Here is a 24,356-nt window from a genome sequence, read left to right as displayed (position 1 = left end):
AGATAATGATAGAAATATAGAAGAGTTTACCTCTCCACTCAGCAGATAATGATAGAAATATAGAAGAGTTTACCTCTCCACTCAGGAGATAATAGAAATATAGAAGAGTTTACCTCTCCACTCAGCAGATAATAATAGAAATATAGAAGAGTTTACCTCTCCACTCTGCAGATAATAGAAATATAGAAGAGTTTACCTCTCCACTCAGCAGATAATAGAAATAGAGAAGAGTTTACCTCTCCGCTCAGCAGATAACAATAGAAATATAGAAGAGTTTACCTCTCCGCTCAGCAGATAATAGAAATATAGAAGAGTTTACCTCTCTACTCAGCAGATAATAGAAATATAGAAGAGTTTAGCTCTCCACTCAGCAGATAATGATAGAAATATAGAAGAGTTTACCTCTCCACCCAGCAGATAATAATAGAAATATAGAAAAGTTTACCTCTCCACTCAGCAGATAATAGAAATATAGAAGAGTTTACCTCTCCACTCAGCAGATAATGATAGAAATATAGAAGAGTTTACCTCTCCGCTCAGCAGATGATAGAAATATAGAAGAGTTTACCTCTCCGCTCAGCAGATGATAGAAATATAGAAGAGTTTACCTCTCCGCTCAGCAGATAATGATAGAAATATAGAAGAGTTTACCTCTCCACTCAGCAGATAATAGAAATATAGAAGAGTTTACCTCTCCACTCAGCAGATAATAGAAATATAGAAGAGTTTACCTCTCCACTCAGCAGATAATAATAGAAATATAGAAGAGTTTACCTCTCCACTCAGCAGATAATAATATAAATATAGAAGAGTTTACCACTCCACTCAGCAGATAATAGAAATATAGAAGAGTTTACCTCTCCACTCAGCAGATAACAGAAATATAGAAGAGTTTACCTCTCCGCTCAGCAGATAAGAATAGAAATATAGTAGAGTTTACCTCTCCACTCAGCAGAAAATAGAAATGTTGAAGAGTTTACCTCTCCACTCAGCAGAAAATAGAAATATTGAAGAGTTTACCTCTCCGCTCAGCAGATAATAGAAATATAGAAGAGTTTACCTTTCCGCTCAGCAGATAATAGAAATATAGAAGAGTTTACCTCTCCGCTCAGCAGATGATAGAAATATAGAAGAGTTTACCTCTCCACTCAGCAGATGATAGAAATATAGAAGAGTTTACTTCTCCACTCAGCTGATAATAGAAATATAGAAGAGTTTACTTCTCCACTCAGCAGATAATGATAGAAATATAGAAGAGTTTACCTCTCCACTCAGCAGATAATGATAGAAATATAGAAGAGTTTACCTCTCCGCTCAGCAGATAATGATAGAAATATAGAAGAGTTTACCTCTCCACTCAGCAGATAATAGAAATATAGAAGAGTTTACCTCTCCACTCAGCAGATAATAATATAAATATAGAAGAGTTTACCTGTCCACTCAGCAGATAATGATAGAAATATAGAAGAGTTTACCTCTCCACTCAGCAGATAATAGAAATATAGAAGAGTTTACCTCTCCACTCAGCAGATAATAGAAATATAGAAGAGTTTACCTCTCCACTCAGCAGAAAATAGAAATATTGAAGAGTTTACCTCTCCACTCAGCAGAAAATAGAAATATAGAAGAGTTTACCTCTCCACTCAGCAGATAACAGAAATATATAAGCGTTTACCTCTCCACTCAGCAGATAATAGAAATATAGAAGAGTTTACCTCGCCACCCAGCAGATAATAGAAATATAGAAGAGTTTACCTCTCCACTCAGCAGATAATAGAAATATAGAAGAGTTTACCTCTCCACTCAGCAGATAATAGAAATATAGAAGAGTTTACCTCTCCACTCAGCAGATAATAATAGAAATATAGAAGAGTTTACCTCTCCACTCAGCAGATAATAGAAATAGAGTAGAGTTTACCTCTCCGCTCAGCAGATAATAGAAATATAGAAGAGTTTACCTCTCCGCTCAGCAGATAATGATAGAAATATAGAAGAGTTTACCTCTCCACTCAGGAGATAATAGAAATATAGAAGAGTTTACCTCTCCACTCAGCAGATAATAATAAAAATATAGAAGAGTTTACCTCTCCGCTCAGCAGTTAATAGAAATATAGAAGAGTTTACCTCTCCACTCAGCAGATAATAGAAATAGAGTAGAGTTTACCTCTCCGCTCCGCAGATAATAGAAATATAGAAGAGTTTACCTCTCCGCTCAGCAGATAATGATAGAAATATAGAAGAGTTTACCTCTCCACTCAGCAGATAATGATAGAAATATAGAAGAGTTTACCTCTCCACTCAGGAGATAATAGAAATATAGAAGAGTTTACCTCTCCACTCAGCAGATAATAATAGAAATATAGAAGAGTTTACCTCTCCACTCTGCAGATAATAGAAATATAGAAGAGTTTACCTCTCCACTCAGCAGATAATAGAAATATAGAAGAGTTTACCTCTCCACTCAGCAGATAATAGAAATAGAGAAGAGTTTACCTCTCCGCTCAGCAGATAACAATAGAAATATAGAAGAGTTTACCTCTCCGCTCAGCAGATAATAGAAATATAGAAGAGTTTACCTCTCTACTCAGCAGATAATAGAAATATAGAAGAGTTTAGCTCTCCACTCAGCAGATAATGATAGAAATATAGAAGAGTTTACCTCTCCACTCAGCAGATAATAATAGAAATATAGAAAAGTTTACCTCTCCACTCAGCAGATAATAGAAATATAGAAGAGTTTACCTCTCCACTCAGCAGATAATGATAGAAATATAGAAGAGTTTACCTCTCCGCTCAGCAGATGATAGAAATATAGAAGAGTTTACCTCTCCGCTCAGCAGATGATAGAAATATAGAAGAGTTTACCTCTCCGCTCAGCAGATAATGATAGAAATATAGAAGAGTTTACCTCTCCAATCAGCAGATAATAGAAATATAGAAGAGTTTACCTCTCCACTCAGCAGATAACAGAAATATATAAGCGTTTACCATCTCCACTCAGCAGATAATAGAAATATAGAAGAGTTTACCTCGCCACCCAGCAGATAATAATAGAAATATAGAAGAGTTTACCTCTCCACTCAGCAGATAATAGAAATATAGAAGAGTTTACCTCTCCACTCAGCAGATAATAGAAATATAGAAGAGTTTACCTCTCCACTCAGCAGATAATAATAGAAATATAGAAGAGTTTACCTCTCCACTCAGCAGATAATAATATTAAATATAGAAGAGTTTACCACTCCACTCAGCAGATAATAGAAATATAGAAGAGTTTACCTCTCCACTCAGCAGATAACAGAAATATAGAAGAGTTTACCTCTCCGCTCAGCAGATAAGAATAGAAATATAGTAGAGTTTACCTCTCCACTCAGCAGAAAATAGAAATATTGAAGAGTTTACCTCTCCACTCAGCAGAAATAGAAATATTGAAGAGTTTACCTCTCCGCTCAGCAGATAATAGAAATATAGAAGAGTTTACCTCTCCGCTCAGCAGATAATAGAAATATAGAAGAGTTTACCTCTCCGCTCAGCAGATGATAGAAATATAGAAGAGTTTACCTCTCCACTCAGCAGATGATAGAAATATAGTAGAGTTTACTTCTCCACTCAGCTGATAATAGAAATATAGAAGAGTTTACTTCTCCACTCAGCAGATAATGATAGAAATATAGAAGAGTTTACCTCTCCACTCAGCAGATAATGATAGAAATATAGAAGAGTTTACCTCTCCGCTCAGCAGATAATGATAGAAATATAGAAGAGTTTACCTCTCCACTCAGCAGATAATAGAAATATAGAAGAGTTTACCTCTCCACTCAGCAGATAATAATATAAATATAGAAGAGTTTACCTGTCCACTCAGCAGATAATGATAGAAATATAGAAGAGTTTACCTCTCCACTCAGCAGATAATAGAAATATAGAAGAGTTTACCTCTCCACTCAGCAGATAATAGAAATATAGAAGAGTTTACCTCTCCACTCAGCAGAAAATAGAAATATTGAAGAGTTTACCTCTCCACTCAACAGAAAATAGAAATATAGAAGAGTTTACCTCTCCACTCAGCAGATAACAGAAATATATAAGCGTTTACCTCTCCACTCAGCAGATAATAGAAATATAGAAGAGTTTACCTCGCCACCCAGCAGATAATAATAGAAATATAGAAGAGTTTACCTCTCCACTCAGCAGATAATGGAAATATAGAAGAGTTTACCTCTCCACTCAGCAGATAATAGAAATATAGAAGAGTTTACCTCTCCACTCAGCAGATAATAATAGAAATATAGAAGAGTTTACCTCTCCACTCAGCAGATAATAGAAATAGAGTAGAGTTTACCTCTCCGCTCAGCAGATAATAGAAATATAGAAGAGTTTACCTCTCCGCTCAGCAGATAATGATAGAAATATAGAAGAGTTTACCTCTCCACTCAGCAGATAATAGAAATAGAGAAGAGTTTACCTCTCCGCTCAGCAGATAATAGAAATATAGAAGAGGTTTACCTCTCCAATCAGCAGATAATGATAGAAATATAGAAGAGTTTACCCTCTCCACTCAGGAGATAATAGAAATATAGAAGAGTTTACCTCTCCACTCAGCAGATAATAATAGAAATATAGAAGAGTTTACCTCTCCGCTCAGCAGTTAATAGAAATATAGAAGAGTTTACCTCTCCACTCTGCAGATAATAGAAATATAGAAGAGTTTACCTCTCCACTCAGCAGATAATAGAAATATAGAAGAGTTTACCTCTCCACTCAGCAGATAATAGAAATAGAGAAGAGTTTACCTCTCCGCTCAGCAGATAATAGAAATATAGAAGAGCTTACCTCTCCACTCTGCAGATAATGATAGAAATATAGAAGATTTTACCTCTCCACTCAGCAGATAATGATAGAAATATAGAAGAGTTTACCTCTCCGCTCAGCAGATAATAGAAATATAGAAGAGTTTAACTCTCCGCTCAGCAGATTAATAGAAATATAGAAGAGTTTACCTCTCCACTGAGCAGATAATAGAAATATAGAAGAGTTTACCTCTCCACTCAGCAGATAATAATAGAAATATAGAAGAGTTTACCTCTCCACTCAGCAGATAATAGAAATATAGAAGAGTTTACCTCTCCACTCAGCAGATAATAGAAATATAGAAGAGTTTACCTCTCCACTCAGCAGATAATAGAAATATAGAAGAGTTTATCTCTCCACTCAGCAGATAATAGAAATATAGAAGAGTTTACCTCTCCACTCAGCAGATAATAATAGAAATATAGAAGAGTTTACCTCTCCACTCAGCAGATAATAATAGAAATATAGAAGAGTTTACCTCTCCACTCAGCAGATAATAGAAATAGAGTAGAGTTTACCTCTCCGCTCAGCAGATAACAGAAATATAGAAGAGTTTACCTCTCCGCTCAGCAGATAATGATAGAAATATAGAAGAGTTTACCTCTCCACTCAGCAGATAATAGAAATAGAGAAGAGTTTACCTCTCCGCTCAGCAGATAATAGAAATATAGAAGAGTTTACCTCTCCACTCAGCAGATAATGATAGAAATATAGAAGAGTTTACCTCTCCACTCAGGAGATAATAGAAATATAGAAGAGTTTACCTCTCCACTCAGCAGATAATAGAAATATAGAAGAGTTTACCTCTCCGCTCAGCAGTTAATAGAAATATAGAAGAGTTTACCTCTCCACTCTGCAGATAATAGAAATATAGAAGAGTTTACCTCTCCACTCAGCAGATAATAGAAATATAGAAGAGTTTACCTCTCCACTCAGCAGATAATAATAGAAATATAGAAGAGTTTACCTCTCCACTCAGCAGATAATAGAAATAGAGTAGAGTTTACCTCTCCGCTCCGCAGATAATAGAAATATAGAAGAGTTTACCTCTCCGCTCAGCAGATAATGATAGAAATATAGAAGAGTTTACCTCTCCACTCAGCAGATAATGATAGAAATATAGAAGAGTTTACCTCTCCACTCAGGAGATAATAGAAATATAGAAGAGTTTACCTCTCCACTCAGCAGATAATAATAGAAATATAGAAGAGTTTACCTCTCCACTCTGCAGATAATAGAAATATAGAAGAGTTTACCTCTCCACTCAGCAGATAATAGAAATATAGAAGAGTTTACCTCTCCACTCAGCAGATAATAGAAATAGAGAAGAGTTTACCTCTCCGCTCAGCAGATAATAGAAATATAGAAGAGTTTACCTCTCCACTCTGCAGATAATAGAAATATAGAAGAGTTTACCTCTCCACTCAGCAGATGATAGAAATATAGAAGAGTTTACCTCTCCACTCAGCAGATGATAGAAATATAGAAGAGTTTATCTCTCCACTCAGCTGATAATAGAAATATAGAAGAGTTTACCTCTCCACTCAGCAGATAATGATAGAAATATAGAAGAGTTTACCTCTCCGCTCAGCAGATAATGATAGAAATATAGAAGAGTTTACCTCTCCGCTCAGCAGATAATGATAGAAATATAGAAGAGTTTACCTCTCCACTCAGCAGATAATAGAAATATAGAAGAGTTTACCTCTCCACTCAGCAGATAACAGAAATATATAAGCGTTTACTCTCCACTCAGCAGATAATAGAAATATAGAAGAGTTTACCTCGCCACCCAGCAGATAATAATAGAAATATAGAAGAGTTTACCTCTCCACTCAGCAGATAATAGAAATATAGAAGAGTTTACCTCTCCACTCAGCAGATAATAATAGAAATATAGAAGAGTTTACCTCTCCACTCAGCAGATAATAGAAATAGAGTAGAGTTTACCTCTCCGCTCAGCAGATAATAGAAATATAGAAGAGTTTACCTCTCCGCTCAGCAGATAATGATAGAAATATAGAAGAGTTTACCTCTCCACTCAGCAGATAATAGAAATAGAGAAGAGTTTACCTCTCCGCTCAGCAGATAATAGAAATATAGAAGAGTTTACCTCTCCACTCAGCAGATAATGATAGAAATATAGAAGAGTTTACCTCTCCACTCAGGAGATAATAGAAATATAGAAGAGTTTACCTCTCCACTCAGCAGATAATAATAGAAATATAGAAGAGTTTACCTCTCCGCTCAGCAGTTAATAGAAATATAGAAAAGTTTACCTCTCCACTCTGCAGATAATAGAAATATAGAAGAGTTTACCTCTCCACTCAGCAGACAATAGAAATATAGAAGAGTTTACCTCTCCACTCAGCAGATAATAGAAATAGAGAAGAGTTTACCTCTCCGCTCAGCAGATAATAGAAATATAGAAGAGTTTACCTCTCCACTCTGCAGATAATAGAAATATAGAAGAGTTTACCTCTCCACTCAGCAGATAATAGAAATAGAGAAGAGTTTACCTCTCTGCTCAGCAGATAATAGAAATATAGAAGAGTTTACCTCTCCACTCAGCAGATAATAGAAATAGAGAAGAGTTTACCTCTCAGCTCAGCAGATAATAGAAATATAGAAGAGTTTACCTCGCCACCCAGCAGATAATAATAGAAATATAGAAGAGTTTACCTCTCCACTCAGCAGATAATAGAAATATAGAAGAGTTTACCTCTCCACTCAGCAGATAATAGAAATATAGAAGAGTTTACCTCTCCACTCAGCAGATAATAATAGAAATATAGAAGAGTTTACCTCTCCACTCAGCAGATAATAATAGAAATATAGAAGAGTTTACCTCTCCACTCAGCAGATAATAATAGAAATATAGAAGAGTTTACCTCTCCACTCAGCAGATAATAGAAATAGAGTAGAGTTTATGTAGCGTCGGCGTCCCTGCCCTCTGCTAGGCAGGGACGCTGTTCCCCTCACCTCTCTGCTCCGAGCCCGGCGTCCTCCTCCCGCTCTGCTGGCAGCGCGCGCTCCTTCCCGGCCACTGTGCTTAGGGCGCGCGCGCTCCCTCCCTCTTAAAGGGGCCGCGCGCGCCGTCCTAAGGAGTCCCCGGCCAATGGCCGGAGGACTTCACCATATATAAGGCACCTCCTCCAAAATGGAGGTGCCCGAGCAATGTTGTTGCACTGTTCACTACTCTGCTTCAGCCCTCAGGTCCCGTTGCCAGTTACCTGTCAGTTACCTGCCTGATTCCTGCCAGAGTTCTGCCAGTTTGCTGTCTGTTTCCTGCCTGATATTCCTGCTACCTGCTTGCTAGCCTGAGGTCCGACGGTCTGCCTTCCTACTCCTGTCAGTCTGTCTATGGACCAGCTTGGCCGCTCACCTGGGAGCGCACATCTGCTACCTGCCTGCTAGCCTACCTGGAGGCTCCGCCGTCACGTGCTGTGACCACCTGCTATTCCAGAGACTCCTGCCCGCTCACCTGGGAGCGCTCCTCCGCTACCTGCCTGCTTGCCTACTTGGAGGCTCCACCGTCACGTGCTGTGACCACCGGCTATTCCAGAGACTCCTGCCCGCTCACCTGGGAGCGCTCCTCCGCTACCTGCCTGCTTGCCTATCTGGAGGCTCCGCCGTCACGTGCTGTGACCACCTGCTATTCCAGAGACTCTCGCTTGCTCACCTGGGAGCACACATCTTCCATCTGCCTGCTAGCCTACCTGGAGGTTCAGCCATCACAGGTCGTACCTACCCTTTACCCAGAGACTGCCCCGGTCACTTGCCGTGACCTCCAGCCCGTTCATCCAGAGACTGCCCCGGTCACTTGCCGTGACCTCCAGCCCGTTCATCCAGAGACTGCCCCGGTCACTTGCCGTGACCTCCTGCCCGATCACCCAGAGACTGTCCCGGTCACCTGCTGTGACTGCCTGCCCGTCTTCCCTGGTCGCCACCCGCTCCCTTACAAGGACCGCCCCCTTGTATAGTAGCTCAGAGGTTCCGCCTCCCAGACCCGTTACAGTTTGCTCGGGCCATGGAACCCGGTGGCACCCAAGCTCCCTCGCTCTCGGACCTCTGTCATGAACTGTCCCGTCAGAGGTCCCAACAGGAGTCCATCCTGGGTCACCTGCGGAATGTCAATTCTCGCCTGGACACTCTGACTGCTCCACCAGCAACCACCGCCAGTGCTATGACTCGCAACCCGGCAGCTCCGCTGCCCACCAACACCATGGTATCCTACCCCGGACCCCGGCTTTCTGCACCTCCTCGCTTCGGAGGCGACTCCGCTCAGGCTCGGGGCTTCATAAATCAGTGCACCCTGCACTTTGAACTCCTGTCCCACCAGTTTAACTCCGACCGGGCCAAAATTGCCTTCATCATGTCCCATCTCACCGGGGAGGCCCTGGCCTGGCTAAATCCTCTATGGGAGAGAGGAGACCCCCTGGTGTCCGACTTGTCTGCCTTTCTCACGGCTTTCCGGAAAGTCTTCGACGAACCCGGACGGAAGACCTCATCCGCATCATCTCTGCTACGCCTCCACCAGGGAAATCTCACCGTGGGCCAATATGCCATACGGTTCCGTACCCTTGCCTCGGAGCTGGCTTGGGATAACGACGCTCTGGTATCTGTCTTCTGGGAGGGTCTGTCCGGCCGTATTAAAGATGAACTCGCCGGTCGGGACATTCCTACCACTCTCGATGACTTAATAACTCTTGCCACCCGGATTGACCTACGGTTCCAGGAGCGTGCCAAAGAGGTCACCCGTGAGAGGAGGTTTCCACGTCTAGCTCCTACTTTTCAGAAACCCGTCACTCCCTCCGTTTCTCCCCAGGTACACTCTCCTGAGCCTATGCAGGTCGACCAGACCAAGATGGTCAAAACCCGTCAGGACTTACGCCGTGCCGAAGGGAGCTGCTTCTACTGTGGCAGTAAGGAGCGCCGGATCCGTACCTGCCCGGAGAGGTCGGGAAACGCCTGTGTCTAGGTTCGCTCAGAGAGGTCGACCTAGACAAGAATAAATCCTCTCCATCTCTGCTACTGTCAGTCTCTATTATCTGCGGGGAGAATCGTTATTTCGAACTAGCCCAACTTGACTCTGGAGCGGCCGGGAATCTTATTTCACAGTCCCTGGTAGAAAAATACCGCATTCCCACCAAACCTCTGGCTGTACCATTATCTGTCGCTGCTGTGGATGGGGGCCTCTTACCACGTCCCATCCAACTCATCACCGAATCCATAACTCTGCAGGTGGGAATGCTGCATTCTGAGAGCATCTCTTTTCATGTTCTGCCTGGACTCTCTCACGCCCTCTTACTAGGTCTACCTTGGCTCCAGAGACATGCACCCGTGCTTGACTGGCAGACCGGAGAAGTCCTTCGCTGGGGACAGGACTGTCATAAGACTTGTTTGGTTCCAGTTCATCCCGTCCGTCCTTCTCCTACCCCAACTAATCTACCTGGACTTCCGATTCCCTATTGGTCATTTGCTGATGTCTTTAATAAAAAGGAGGCAGAGACATTACCCCCTCATAGACCATACGACTGTCCTATCGACCTGTTACCCGGTACTACTCCTCCCCGTGGGCGTATTTACCCATTGTCCGCTGCTGAGACCCGGTCGATGTCCGAATATATTGAGGAGAATTTGGCCAGGGGATTCATCCGGAAATCTACCTCCCCGGCGGGAGCAGGCTTCTTCTTCGTAAAAAAGAAGGACGGCTCTCTCCGTCCCTGTATAGACTATAGAGGCCTTAACCAGATCACGGTGAAGAATAAGTACCCCCTTCCGCTCATTCCAGAATTATTTGATCGCCTGAGGGGGGCTAGAGTCTTCACCAAACTGGACCTCCGTGGAGCGTACAACCTGGTCCGTATCCGTCAAGGGGATGAATGGAAGACTGCATTCAACACCCGGGACGGCCACTATGAATATCTGGTAATGCCCTTTGGTCTCTGTAACGCTCCTGCCGTCTTTCAAGAGTTGGTCAATGACATCTTCCGGGACTTTCTCTACTCCTGCGTTGTGGTGTACCTGGACGACATCTTGGTCTTCTCTCCGGATCTCCAGACTCACCGGAGGGACGTTCGTCAGGTCCTGCTCAGGCTCAGGCAGAATCACCTCTTCGCTAAATACGAGAAGTGCCTCTTTGAGCAGACCTCGCTTCCGTTTTTGGGCTACATTATTTCTCAGACCGGCCTACGAATGGATCCAGAGAAACTGTCTGCCATCGAGAAATGGCCCCGACCGGAGGGGTTGAAGGCCATTCAGCGGTTCCTGGGCTTCGCCAACTACTACCGCCTCTTCATACCACACTTCTCTTCCCGGACTGCCCCAATTTCCGCGCTCACCCGTAAGGGTACTAATCCCAAGGAGTGGCCGTCCGAAGCAGAGGAGGCCTTTCTTTCCTTAAAACAGGCCTTCTCTTCCGCCCCGGTGCTGCATCGTCCGGACGGCAACAAGCAGTTCTTCCTGGAGGTTGACGCCTCCTCCTCTGGAGCCGGAGCTGTACTTACTCAAAAATCATCTTCCGGGAGGATGGTAACTTGCGGCTTCTTCTCCAAACTCTTCTCCTCTTCTGAGAGCAATTATTCCATAGGAGACCGAGAGTTATTGGCCATCAAGCTGGCATTGGAGGAGTGGCGTTACCTGCTCGAGGGGGCTCTTCATCCGGTAATAATTTACACTGACCACAAGAACTTGGCTTATCTCCAGCATGCCCAGAGACTTAACCCGCGCCAAGCCCGGTGGTCCTTGTTTTTTGCTCGCTTTGATTTTGTTCTACATTTTCGCCCGGCTGACAAGAACATCAAAGCGGACGCCTTGTCCCGATCCTTTCTGGTATCTGACCTCGAGGAAGAACCTAAACATATCATCGATCCCGCCAGAGTAATGCAGGTGGCTCCCGTGAGTCTAAATCGTCTCCCTCCCGGTAAGACGTTCGTATCGGTACCTGATCGGGAGAAGATCCTACACTGGGGTCATTCGTCTAAACTAGCTGGCCACGCCGGTCAGAAAAAGACCCTCCAGCTTATTACCCGGCACTACTGGTGGCCTAACCTGCACAAGGATGTAATAGACTTTGTTTCTGCCTGTGTGTCCTGCGCCCGCAACAAAGTTCCGAGACACCTGCCAGCCGGTCGCCTCCTTCCTCTGCCAGTACCTGCTGCCCCCTGGCAGCATATAGCGATGGACTTCATAACTGATCTTCCCGTCTCTGCCGGTTGTACGGTCATTTGGGTGGTCGCTGACCGCTTTTCCAAGATGGCTCACTTCATTCCCCTGCCAGGCCTCCCGTCTGCACCCGAGCTGGCTAAAGACTTTATCCGCCACATCTTCCGTCTTCATGGCCTACCCCGTCACATCGTGTCGGATCGTGGGGTACAGTTCACTTCTCGTTTCTGGAGAGCCACTTGTAAATTGCTAGACGTCACCCTGGACTTCTCCTCCGCTTACCACCCACAGTCTAATGGTCAAGTGGAGCGGATCAATCAGATCCTGACCAGTTACCTCCGGCACTTCGTTAATGCCCACCATTCTGACTGGGTGGATCTCCTGCCATGGGCCGAATTCTCGTACAACAATCACGAGAGCGAATCTTCCTCCAAATCCCCGTTTTTTGTAGTCTTCGGTCAGCATCCTCGGATCCCGTTTCCCGTCTCCACCTCGGTGGACAATCCGGCTGCGGAATCTCTTGTTAACAAATTTTCCTCCATATGGGAGAGTACCCGGTCCGCACTCCTTCTGTCATCCGAGCGTATGAAAAGACATGCTGACAAAAAACGTCTAGATCCTCCTCAATTCCGTCCTGGGGATAAGGTCTGGCTCTCGTCCAAGTATGTCCGGCTCAAGATTCCTTCCTATAAGTTAGGGCCTCGGTTCATCGGTCCTCTGGAGGTCATCAGTCACATCAACCCGGTGGCCTATAAATTGAAACTCCCGGCCAACTTGCGGATCCCTAACTCCTTCCATGTATCTCTCCTCAAACCTGTGGTACTCAACTCTTTTTCCAAGTCTACAGGCACGCCTCCTGCTCCGGTTTCCGCTGAAAACGAATTTGAGGTAGAGAACATTCTGGCCACCAAAAGGGTAAGAGGGAAGACCTTTTTTCTAGTAGATTGGAAGGGGTTTGGTCCTGAAGAGAGAACGTGGGAGCCCCGGGAGAACATCCATGCCCCTCTCATCCTTGCTAAATTTCTGTCTGGCCTAAAAAAGGGGGGGCCTAAAGGGGGGGGTACTGTAGCGTCGGCGTCCCTGCCCTCTGCTAGGCAGGGACGCTGTTCCCCTCACCTCTCTGCTCCGAGCCCGGCGTCCTCCTCCCGCTCTGCTGGCAGCGCGCGCTCCTTCCCGGACACTGTGCTTAGGGCGCGCGCGCGCGCTCCCTCCCTCTTAAAGGGGCCGCGCGCGCCGTCCTAAGGAGTCCCCGGCCAATGGCCGGAGGAATTCACCATATATAAGGCACCTCCTCCAAAATGGAGGTGCCCGAGCAATGTTGTTGCACTGTTCACTACTCTGCTTCAGCCCTCAGGTCCCGTTGCCAGTTACCTGTCAGTTACCTGCCTGATTCCTGCCAGAGTCCTGCCAGTTTGCTGTCTGTTTCCTGCCTGATATTCCTGCTACCTGCTTGCTAGCCTGAGGTCCGACGGTCTGTCTTCCTACTCCTGTCAGTCTGTCTATGGACCAGCTTGGCCGCTCACCTGGGAGCGCACATCTGCTACCTGCCTGCTAGCCTACCTGGAGGCTCCGCCGTCACGTGCTGTGACCACCTGCTATTCCAGAGACTCCTGCCCGCTCACCTGGGAGCGCTCCTCCGCTACCTGCCTGCTTGCCTACCTGGAGGCTCCGCCGTCACGTGCTGTGACCACCTGCTATTCCAGAGACTCCTGCACGCTCACCTGGGAGCGCTCCTCCGCTACCTGCCTGCTTGCCTACCTGGAGGCTCCGCCGTCACGTGCTGTGACCACCTGCTATTCCAGAGACTCTCGCTTGCTCACCTGGGAGCACACATCTTCCATCTGCCTGCTAGCCTACCTGGAGGTTCAGCCATCACAGGTCGTACCTACCCTTTACCCAGAGACTGCCCCGGTCACTTGCCGTGACCTCCAGCCCGTTCATCCAGAGACTGCCCCGGTCACTTGCCGTAACCTCCAGCCCGTTCATCCAGAGACTGCCCCGGTCACTTGCCGTGACCTCCTGCCCGTTCACCCAGAGACTGTCCCGGTCACCTGCTGTGACTGCCTGCCCGTCTTCCCTGGTCGCCACCCGCTCCCTTACAAGGACCGCCCCCTTGTATAGTAGCTCAGAGGTTCCGCCTCCCAGACCCGTTACAGTTTACCTCTCCGCTCAGCAGATAATAGAAATATAGAAGAGTTTACCTCTCCGCTCAGCAGATAATGATAGAAATATAGAAGAGTTTACCTCTCCACTCAGCAGATAATAGAAATAGAGAAGAGTTTACCTCTCCGCTCAGCAGATAATAGAAATATAGAAGAATTTACCTCTCCGCTCAGCAGATAATGATAGAAATATAGAAGAGTTTACCTCTCCGCTCAGCAGATGATAGAAATATAGAAGAGTTTACCTCTCCACTCAGCAGATAATAGAAATATAGAAGAGTTTACCTCTCCACTCAGCAGATAATAGAAATATAGGAGAGTTTACCTCTCCACTCAGCAGATAATAATAGAAATATAGAAGAGTTTACTTCTCCGCTCAGCAGATAATAGAAATATAGAAGAATTTACCTCTCCACTCTGCAGATAATAGAAATATAGAAGAGTTTACCTCTCCACTCAGCAGATAATAGAAATAGAGAAGAGTTTACCTCTCAGCTCAGGAGATAATAGAAATAGAGAAGAGTTTACCTCTCCACTCTGCAGATAATAGAAATATAGAAGAGTTTACCTCTCCACTCAGCAGATAATAATAGAAATATAGAAGAGTTTACCTCTCCACTCAGCAGATAATAGAAATATAGAAGAGTTTACCTCTCCACTCAGCAGATAATGATAGAAATATAGAAGAGTTTACCTCTCCACTCAGCAGATAATAGAAATATAGAAGAGTTTACCTCTCCACTCAGCAGATAATGATAGAAATATAGAAGAGTTTACCTCTCCACTCAGCAGACAAAAGAAATATAGAAGAGTTTACCTCTCCGCTCAGCAGATAATAGAAATATAGAAGAGTTTACCTCTCCACTCAGCAGATAATAATAGAAATATAGAAGAGTTTACCTCTCCACTCAGCAGATAATAGAAATATAGAAGAGTTTACCTCTCCACTCAGCAGATAATGATAGAAATATAGAAGAGTTTACCTCTCCACTATGTAGATAATAGAAATATAGAAGAGTTTACCTCTCCACTCAGCAGATAATAGAAATATAGAAGAGTTTACCTCTCCACTCAGCAGATAATAGAAATATAGAAGAGTTTACCTCTCCACTCAGCAGATAATAGAAATATAGAAGAGTTTACCTCTCCGCTCAGCATATAATAATAGAAATATAGAAGAGTTTACCTCTCCACTCAGCAGATAATAGAAATATAGAAGAGTTTATCTCTCCACTCAGCAGATAATAGAAATATAGAAGAGTTTACCTCTCCGCTCAGCAGATAATGATAGAAATATAGAAGAGTTTACCTCTCCACTCAGCAGATAATAGGAATATAGAAGAGTTTACCGCTCCACTCAGCAGATAATAGAAATATAGAAGAGTTTACCTCTCCGCTCAGCAGATAATAGAAATATAGAAGAGTTTACCTCTCCACTCAGCAGATAATGATAGAAATATAGAAGAGTTTACCTCTCCACTCAGCAGATAATAGAAATATAGAAGAGTTTAACTCTCCACTCAGCAGATAATGATAGAAATATAGAAGAGTTTACCTCTCCACTCAGCAGATAATAGAAATATAGAAGAGTTTACCTCTCCACTCAGCATATAATAGAAATATAGAAGAGTTTACCTCTCCACTCAGCTGATAATAGAAATATAGAAGAGTTTACCTCTCCACTCAGCAGATAATAGAAATATAGAAGAGTTTACCTCTCCACTCAGCATATAATAGAAATATAGAAGAGTTTACCTCTCCACTCAGCATATAATAGAAATATAGAAGAGTTTACCGCTCCACTCAGCAGATAATAGAAATATAGAAGAGTTTACCGCTCCGCTCAGCAGATAATAGAAATATAGAAGAGTTTACCTCTCCACTCAGCAGATAATAGAAATATAGAAGAGTTTACCTCTCCACTCAGCAGATAATAGAAATATAGAAGAGTTTACCTCTCCACTCAGCAGATAATAGAAATATAGAAGAGTTTAACTCTCCACTCAGCAGATAATGATAGAAATATAGAAGAGTTTACCTCTCCACTCAGCAGATAATAGAAATATAGAAGAGTTTACCTCTCCACTCAGCAGATAATGATAGAAATATAGAAGAGTTTACCTCTCCACTCAGCAGATAATGATAGAAATATAGAAGAGTTTACCTCTCCGCTCAGCAGGGAGATGATCTCTAAGGCGAGGTCCATTATTCTTCTGGAAATGTTATCCTTCTCTTCGTCCATGTTTGCTTCGTCATTCGGGGTAAATCTGGGTGGTGTGAAGGTCTCTGGTCTTCATGATCGGGGGGGCTGTAATCACACACGGACATCTTTGTTAGTCACATACAGAGCTGGACTCGTTGCGCAGTGACATTTACAGATCTGCGGGTCAATCAGGTGACATTGCTGTCCGGTAGTTTCACTGAAAGTAAATGAAGCTATTTGGTCCCCGCAGACTTCCAGCCCTCAGTCCCAGGTTCGGCACGGAGCGGCTTCAGTCACCGCTCAGTACACGGGGAGCGGGCTGTAAACACGTCCAGCACACAGCCGGCTCTATACTGCGTCTATACAGAAGGAGCCGTCAGTCAAAGTGGCGAGGTGTACTGACATCCTCAGCTGCTCCCTGCACCGCACCTATAACTGACAGCCAGCGGCTCCTGGGAGGACATAAGTGCATCTTCTCCCAGTAGCTGCACTTTCAGTGTGTGATCAGCATTGGAACACAATTTACTTGCAAATTGACCCCGTATCTGCTGGTAAATGAGGTATTCAGTGTTTTTTTTTGAGATTCAGCTACTTGAAGACATTAACCCAGTCCGTACTGTAACATGCCAGATTAGGAGGAGGAGGAGGATGAGAAAGGATTGAAGTTATTCAGTAAAGTCCCGAGTACCTCATAGCAGGACGACGACACTAGAATGGGCAATAGAAACCTCGTGCAGAGGACGACTGGAGGCAGAGATGAGGAACATAAGAGCTGTAACCTGACAGACAAGGGGGCGGTCACTCCTCCTCCAGAGCAGACAAGGGGGCGGCGCCTCCTCCTCCAGAGCAGACAAGGGGATGGCTCCTCCTCCTGCAGAGCAGACAAGGGGGCGGTCCCTCCTCCAGAGCAGACAAGGGGGCGGACCCTCCTCCTCCAGAGCAGACAAGGGGGTGGTCCCTCCTCCTCCTCCAGAGCAGACAAGGGGGTGGACCCTCCTCCTCCAGAGCAGACAAGGGGGTGGACCCTCCTCCTCCAGAGCAGACAAGGGAGCGAACCCTCATCCTCCTGAGCAGACATGGGGGCGGTCCCTCCTCCTACAAAGCAGACAAGGGGGAGGCCCCTCCTCCTACAGAGCAGACAAGGGGGCGGCCCAGCCTCCTCCAGAGCAGACAAGGGGGCGGTCCCTCTTGCTCCAGAGCAGACAAGGGGGCAGTCCCTCCTCCTCCTGAGCAGACAAGGGGGCGGTCCCTCCTCCTCCTGAGTAGACAAGGGGGCGGTCCCTCCTCCTCCTGAGCAGACAAGGGGGCGAACCCTCCTCCTTCTGAGCAGACAAGGGGGCGGTCCCTCCTCCTCCTGAGCAGACAAGGGGGCGGTCCCTCCTCCTCCTGAGCAGACAAGGGGGTGGTCCCTCCTCTTCCTACAGAGCAGACAAGGGGGCGGCGCTTCCTCCTCCAGAGCAGACAAGGGGGCGATCCCTCCTCCTCCAGAGCAGACAAGGGGGTGGTCCCTCCTCCTCCTCCAGAGCAGACAAGGGGGTGGTCCCTCCTCCTCCTCCAGAGCAGACAAGGGGGTGGTCCCTCCTCCTCCTCCAGAGCAGACAAGGGGGTGGTCCCTCCTCCTCCTCCAGAGCAGACAAGGGGGTGGTCCCTCCTCCTCCTCCAGAGCAGACAAGGGGGCGGTCCCTCCTCCTCCAGAGCAGACAAGGGGGCGGTCCCTCCTCCTCCAGAGCAGACAGGGGGGCGGTCCCTCCTCCTCCAGAGCAGACAAGGGGGCGGCGCCTCCTCCTCCAGAGCAGACAAGGGGGCGGCGCCTCCTCCTCCAGAGCAGACAAGGGGGCGGCGCCTCCTCCTCCAGAGCAGACAAGGGGGCGGTCCCTCCTCCTCCTGAGCAGACAAGGGGGCGGTCCCTCCTCCTCCAGAGCAGACAGGGGGGCGGTCCCTCCTCCTCCAGAGCAGACAAGGGGGCGGCGCCTCCTCCTCCAGAGCAGACAAGGGGGCGGTCCCTCCTCCTCCTGAGCAGACAAGGGGGCGATCCCTCCTCCTCCAGAGCAGACAAGGGGGCGGCGCCTCCTCCTCCAGAGCAGACAAGGGGGCGGCGCCTCCTCCTCCAGCGCAGACAAGGGGGCGGTCCCTCCTCCTCCTGAGCAGACAAGGGGGCGGTCCCTCCTCTTCCTGAGCAGACAAGGGGGCGGTCCCTCCTCCTCCTGAGCAGACAAGGGGGCGGTCCCTCCTCCTCCTGAGCAGACAAGGGGGCGGTCCCTCCTCCTCCTGAGCAGACAAGGGGGCGGTCCCTCCTCCTCCTGAGCAGACAAGGGGGCGGTCCCTCCTCCTTCTGAGCAGACAAGGGGGCGGTCCCTCCTCCTCCTGAGCAGACAAGGGGGCGGTCCCTCCTCATCCAGGGCAGACAAGGGGGTGGTCCCTCCTCCTCCTCCAGAGCAGACAAGGGGGCGGTCCCTCCTCCTCCAGAGCAGACAAGGGGGCGGCGCCTCCTCCTCCAGAGCAGACAAGGGGGCGGCGCCTCCTCCTCCAGAGCAGACAAGGGGGCGGCGCCTCCTCCTCCAGAGCAGACAAGGGGGCGGTCCCTCCTCCTCCTGAGCAGACAAGGGGGCGATCCCTCCTCCTCCAGAGCAGACAAGGGGGCGGCGCCTCCTCCTCCAGAGCAGACAAGGGGGCGGTCCCTCCTCCTCCTGAGAAGACAAGGGGGCGGTCCCTCCTCCTCCTGAGCAGACAAGGGGGCGGTCCCTCCTCTTCCTGAGCAGACAAGGGGCGGTCCCTCCTCTTCCTGAGCAGACAAGGGGGCGGTCCCTCCTCCTCCTGAGCAGACAAGGGGGCGGTCCCTCCTCCTCCTGACAGTGTGCGGACCGCGGGTAGGACTCAGACGTCTGCGGTCACAGAGGGGACACAGAGACTGCAGGGAGGGAGCAGAACACCGGCGGACACTGTGTGACTGAGGAAGAGGAAGCCATGACTGCAGCAGACTGTGTGTGAGAGCCGAGTCCTGGCTGCTGTCACCTCACCTGATACCGCAGCCGTGTGAACGCGTCCTGTGCGCAGGGCTGACACCAGAGACAACAGCTGCACCCACTGCACGGCGAGACTGCAGGACCTGTGATGACGTCAGCACCACGTGACCAGGGGGCGGAGCTCTGCGGAACAGTGGTGATGAAGGCCCTGTGATGACGTCAGCACCATGTGATCAGGGGGCGGAGCTTTAGAGAAATGGTGATGAAGGAGAATGTATGGGCTCCTGTCAGGTATATATTATTGGAGGCAGGAGAATGTATGGGCTCCTGTCAGGTATATATTATTGCAGGCAGGAGAATGTATGGGCTCCTGTCAGGTATATATTATTGGAGGCAGGAGAATGTATGGGCTCCTGTCAGGTATATATTATTGCAGGCAGGAGAATGTATGGGCTCCTGTCAGGTATATATTATTGGAGGCAGCAGAATGTATGGGCTCCTGTCAGGTATATATTATTGCAGGCAGGAGAATGTATGGGCTCCTGTCAGGTATATATTATTGGAGGCAGGAGAATGTATGGGCTCCTGTCAGGTATATATTATTGCAGGCAGGAGAATGTATGGGCTCCTGTCAGGTATATATTATTGGAGGCAGGAGAATGTATGGGCTCCTGTCAGGTATATATTATTGGAAGCAGCAGAATCTATGGGCTCCTGTCAGGTATATATTATTGGAGGCAGGAGAATGTATGGGCTCCTGTCAGTTATATATTATTGGAGGCAGGAGAATGTATGGGCTCCTGTCAGGTATATATTATTGGAGCCAGCAGAATGTATGGGCTCCTGTCAGGTATATATTATTGGAGGCAGCAGAATGTATGGGCTCCTGTCAGGTATATATTATTGGAGGCAGGAGAATGTATGGGCTCCTGTCAGGTATATATTATTGGAGGCAGGAGAATGTATGGGCTCCTGTCAGGTATATATTATTGGAGGCAGCAGAATGTATGGGCTCCTGTCAGGTATATATTATTGGAGGCAGCAGAATGTATGGGCTCCTGTCAGGTATATATTATTGGAGGCAGGAGAATGTATGGGCTCCTGTCAGGTATATATTATTGGAGGCAGGAGAATGTATGGGCTCCTGTCAGGTATATATTATTGGAGCCAGCAGAATGTATGGGCTCCTGTCAGGTATATATTATTGGAGGCAGGAGAATGTATGGGCTCCTGTCAGGTATATATTATTGGAGGCAGGAGAATGTATGGGCTCCTGTCAGGTATATATCATTGAAGGCAGGAGAATGTATGGGCTCCTGTCAGGTATATATTATTGGAGGCAGGAGAATGTATGGGCTCCTGTCAGGTATATATTATTGAAGGCAGGAGAATGTATGGGCTCCTGTCAGGTATATATTATTGGAGGCAGGAGAATGTATGGGCTTCTGTCAGGTATATATTATTGGAGGCAGGAGAATGTATTGGCTCCTGTCAGGTATATATTATTGGAGGCAGGAGAATGTATTGGCTCCTGTCAGGTATATATTATTGGAGGCAGGAGAATGTATGGGCTCCTGTCAGGTATATATTATTGGAGCCAGCAGAATGTATGGGCTCCTGTCAGGTATATATTATTGGAGGCAGGAGAATGTATGGGCTCATGTCAGGTATATATTATTGGAGGCAGGAGAATGTATGGGCTCCTGTCAGGTATATATTATTGGAGGCAGGAGAATGTATGGGCTCCTGTCAGGTATATATTATTGGAGGCAGGAGAATGTATGGGCTCCTGTCAGGTATATATTATTGGAGGCAGGAGAATGTATGGGCTCCTGTCAGGTATATATTATTGGAGGCAGGAGAATGTATGGGCTCCTGTCAGGTATATATTATTGGAGGCAGCAGAATGTATGGGCTCCTGTCAGGTATATATTATTGGAGGCAGGAGAATATATGGGCTCCTGTCAGGTATATATTATTGGAGGCAGGAGAATGTATGGGCTCCTGTCAGGTATATATTATTGGAGGCAGGAGAATGTATGGGCTCCTGTCAGGTATATATTATTGGAGGCAGGAGAATGTATGGGCTCCTGTCAGGTATATATTATTGGAGGCAGCAGAATGTATGGGCTCCTGTCAGGTATATATTATTGGAGGCAGGAGAATGTATGGGCTCCTGTCAGGTATATATTATTGGAGGCAGGAGAATGTATGGGCTCCTGTCAGGTATATATTATTGGAGGCAGGAGAATGTATGGGATCCTGTCAGGTATATATTATTGGAGGCAGCAGAATGTATGGGCTCCTGTCAGGTATATATTATTGGAGGCTAGAGAATGTATGGGCTCCTGTCAGGTATATATTATTGAAGGCAGGAGAATGTATGGGCTCCTGTCAGGTATATATTATTGGAGGCAGGAGAATGTATGGGCTCCTGTCAGGTATATATTATTGAAGGCAGGAGAATGTATGGGCTCCTGTCAGGTATATATTATTGGAGGCAGGAGAATGTATGGGCTCCTGTCAGGTATATATTATTGAAGGCAGGAGAATGTATGGGCTCCTGTCAGGTATATATTATTGGAGGCAGGAGAATGTATGGGCTCCTGTCAGGTATATATTATTGGAGGCAGCAGAATGTATGGGCTCCTGTCAGGTATATATTATTGGAGGCAGGAGAATGTATGGGCTCCTGTCAGCTATATATTATTGGAGGCAGGAGAATGTATGGGCTCCTGTCAGGTATATATTATTGGAGGCAGCAGAATGTATGGGCCCCTGTCAGGTATATATTATTGGAGGCAGGAGAATGTATGGGCTCCTGTCAGGTATATATTATTGGAGGCAGCAGAATGTATGGGCTCCTGTCAGGTATATATTATTGGAGGCAGGAGAATGTATGGGCTCCTGTCAGGTATATATTATTGGAGGCAGGAGAATGTATGGGCTCCTGTCAGGTATATATTATTGGAGGCAGGAGAATGTATGGCCTCCTGTCAGGTATATATTATTGGAGGCAGGAGAATGTATGGCCTCCTGTCAGGTATATATTATTGGAGGCAGTAGAATGTATGGGCTCCTGTCAGGTATATATTATTGGAGGCAGTAGAATGTATGGGCTCCTGTCAGGTATATATTATTGGAGGCAGGAGAATGTATGGGCTCCTGTCAGGTATATATTATTGGAGGCAGGAGAATGTATGGGCTCCTGTCAGGTATATATTATTGGAGGCAGTAGAATGTATGGGCTCCTGTCAGGTATATATTATTGGAGGCAGGAGAATGTATGGGCTCCTGTCAGGTATATATTATTGGAGGCAGGAGAATGTATGGGCTCCTGTCAGGTATATATTATTGGAGGCAGGAGAATGTATGGGCTCCTGTCAGGTATATGTTATTGGAGGCAGGAGAATGTATGGACTCCTGTCAGGTATATATTATTGGAGGCAGGAGAATGTATGGGCTCCTGTCAGGTATATATTATTGGAGGCAGGAGAATGTATGGGCTCCTGTCAGGTATATATTATTGGAGCCAGCAGAATGTATGGGCTCCTGTCAGGTATATATTATTGGAGGCAGGAGAATGTATGGGCTCCTGTCAGCTATATATTATTGGAGGCAGGAGAATGTATGGGCTCCTGTCAGGTATATATTATTGGAGGCAGCAGAATGTATGGGCTCCTGTCAGGTATATATTATTGGAGGCAGCAGAATGTATGGGCTCCTGTCAGGTATATATTATTGGAGGCAGGAGAATGTATGGGCTCCTGTCAGCTATATATTATTGGAGGCAGGAGAATGTATGGGCTCCTGTCAGGTATATATTATTGGAGGCAGCAGAATGTATGGGCCCCTGTCAGGTATATATTATTGGAGGCAGGAGAATGTATGGGCTCCTGTCAGGTATATATTATTGGAGGCAGCAGAATGTATGGGCTCCTGTCAGGTATATATTATTGGAGGCAGGAGAATGTATGGGCTCCTGTCAGGTATATATTATTGGAGGCAGGAGAATGTATGGGCTCCTGTCAGGTATATATTATTGGAGGCAGGAGAATGTATGGCCTCCTGTCAGGTATATATTATTGGAGGCAGGAGAATGTATGGCCTCCTGTCAGGTATATATTATTGGAGGCAGTAGAATGTATGGGCTCCTGTCAGGTATATATTATTGGAGGCAGTAGAATGTATGGGCTCCTGTCAGGTATATATTATTGGAGGCAGTAGAATGTATGGGCTCCTGTCAGGTATATATTATTGGAGGCAGGAGAATGTATGGGCTCCTGTCAGGTATATATTATTGGAGGCAGTAGAATGTATGGGCTCCTGTCAGGTATATATTATTGGAGGCAGGAGAATGTATGGGCTCCTGTCAGGTATATATTATTGGAGGCAGGAGAATGTATGGGCTCCTGTCAGGTATATATTATTGGAGGCAGGAGAATGTATGGGCTCCTGTCAGGTATATGTTATTGGAGGCAGGAGAATGTATGGACTCCTGTCAGGTATATATTATTGGAGGCAGGAGAATGTATGGGCTCCTGTCAGGTATATATTATTGGAGGCAGGAGAATGTATGGGCTCCTGTCAGGTATATATTATTGGAGCCAGCAGAATGTATGGGCTCCTGTCAGGTATATATTATTGGAGGCAGGAGAATGTATGGGCTCCTGTCAGGTATATATTATTGGAGGCAGCAGAATGTATGGGCTCCTGTCAGGTATATATTATTGGAGGCAGGAGAATGTATGGGCTCCTGTCAAGTATATATTATTGGAGGCAGGAGAATGTATGGGCTCCTGTCAGGTATATATTATTGGAGGCAGGAGAATCTCTGGCCTCCTGTCAGGTATATATTATTGGAGGCAGGAGAATGTATGGGCTCCTGTCAGGTATATATTATTGGAGGCAGGAGAATGTATGGGCTCCTGTCAGGTATATATTATTGGAGGCAGGAGAATCTCTGGCCTCCTGTCAGGTATATATTATTGGAGGCAAGAGAATCTCTGG

At 46.3% G+C, this 24,356-nt stretch overlaps 1 protein-coding gene across 4 annotated transcripts in view; it reads right to left on the bottom strand.

Annotated features, from left to right (window-relative positions):
• LOC141258720 (uncharacterized) overlaps window positions 1-19,530 on the bottom strand; it is a 120,280-nt gene extending 100,750 nt beyond the window's left edge. For 3 of the 4 annotated variants that reach the window (XM_073673757.1, XM_073673756.1, XM_073673759.1), the window contains exons 1-2: window positions 19,401-19,530; window positions 16,345-16,488 (exon numbers count right to left, since the gene is read on the bottom strand). In XM_073673757.1, coding sequence (XP_073529858.1) covers window positions 16,345-16,422 — 78 coding nt within the window. In that variant the 5' untranslated portion in view covers window positions 16,423-16,488; window positions 19,401-19,530. Of the gene's footprint in view, window positions 1-16,344; window positions 16,489-19,400 lie in introns of those variants that run through there. The other variant, XM_073673758.1, reaches the window with a different exon arrangement.
• Window positions 19,531-24,356: the final 4,826 nt, after the last annotated feature.

Source organism: Phyllobates terribilis, unplaced genomic scaffold (genome assembly GCF_046119375.1).
Source record: "Phyllobates terribilis strain yellow unplaced genomic scaffold, ASM4611937v1 Scaffold_3__8_contigs__length_932513732, whole genome shotgun sequence".
Taxonomy (NCBI): Eukaryota; Metazoa; Chordata; class Amphibia; order Anura; family Dendrobatidae; genus Phyllobates; species Phyllobates terribilis.
The sequence above is the reverse complement of the archived record's forward strand: the minus strand, read 5'-3'. Positions and strand labels throughout refer to the sequence as shown.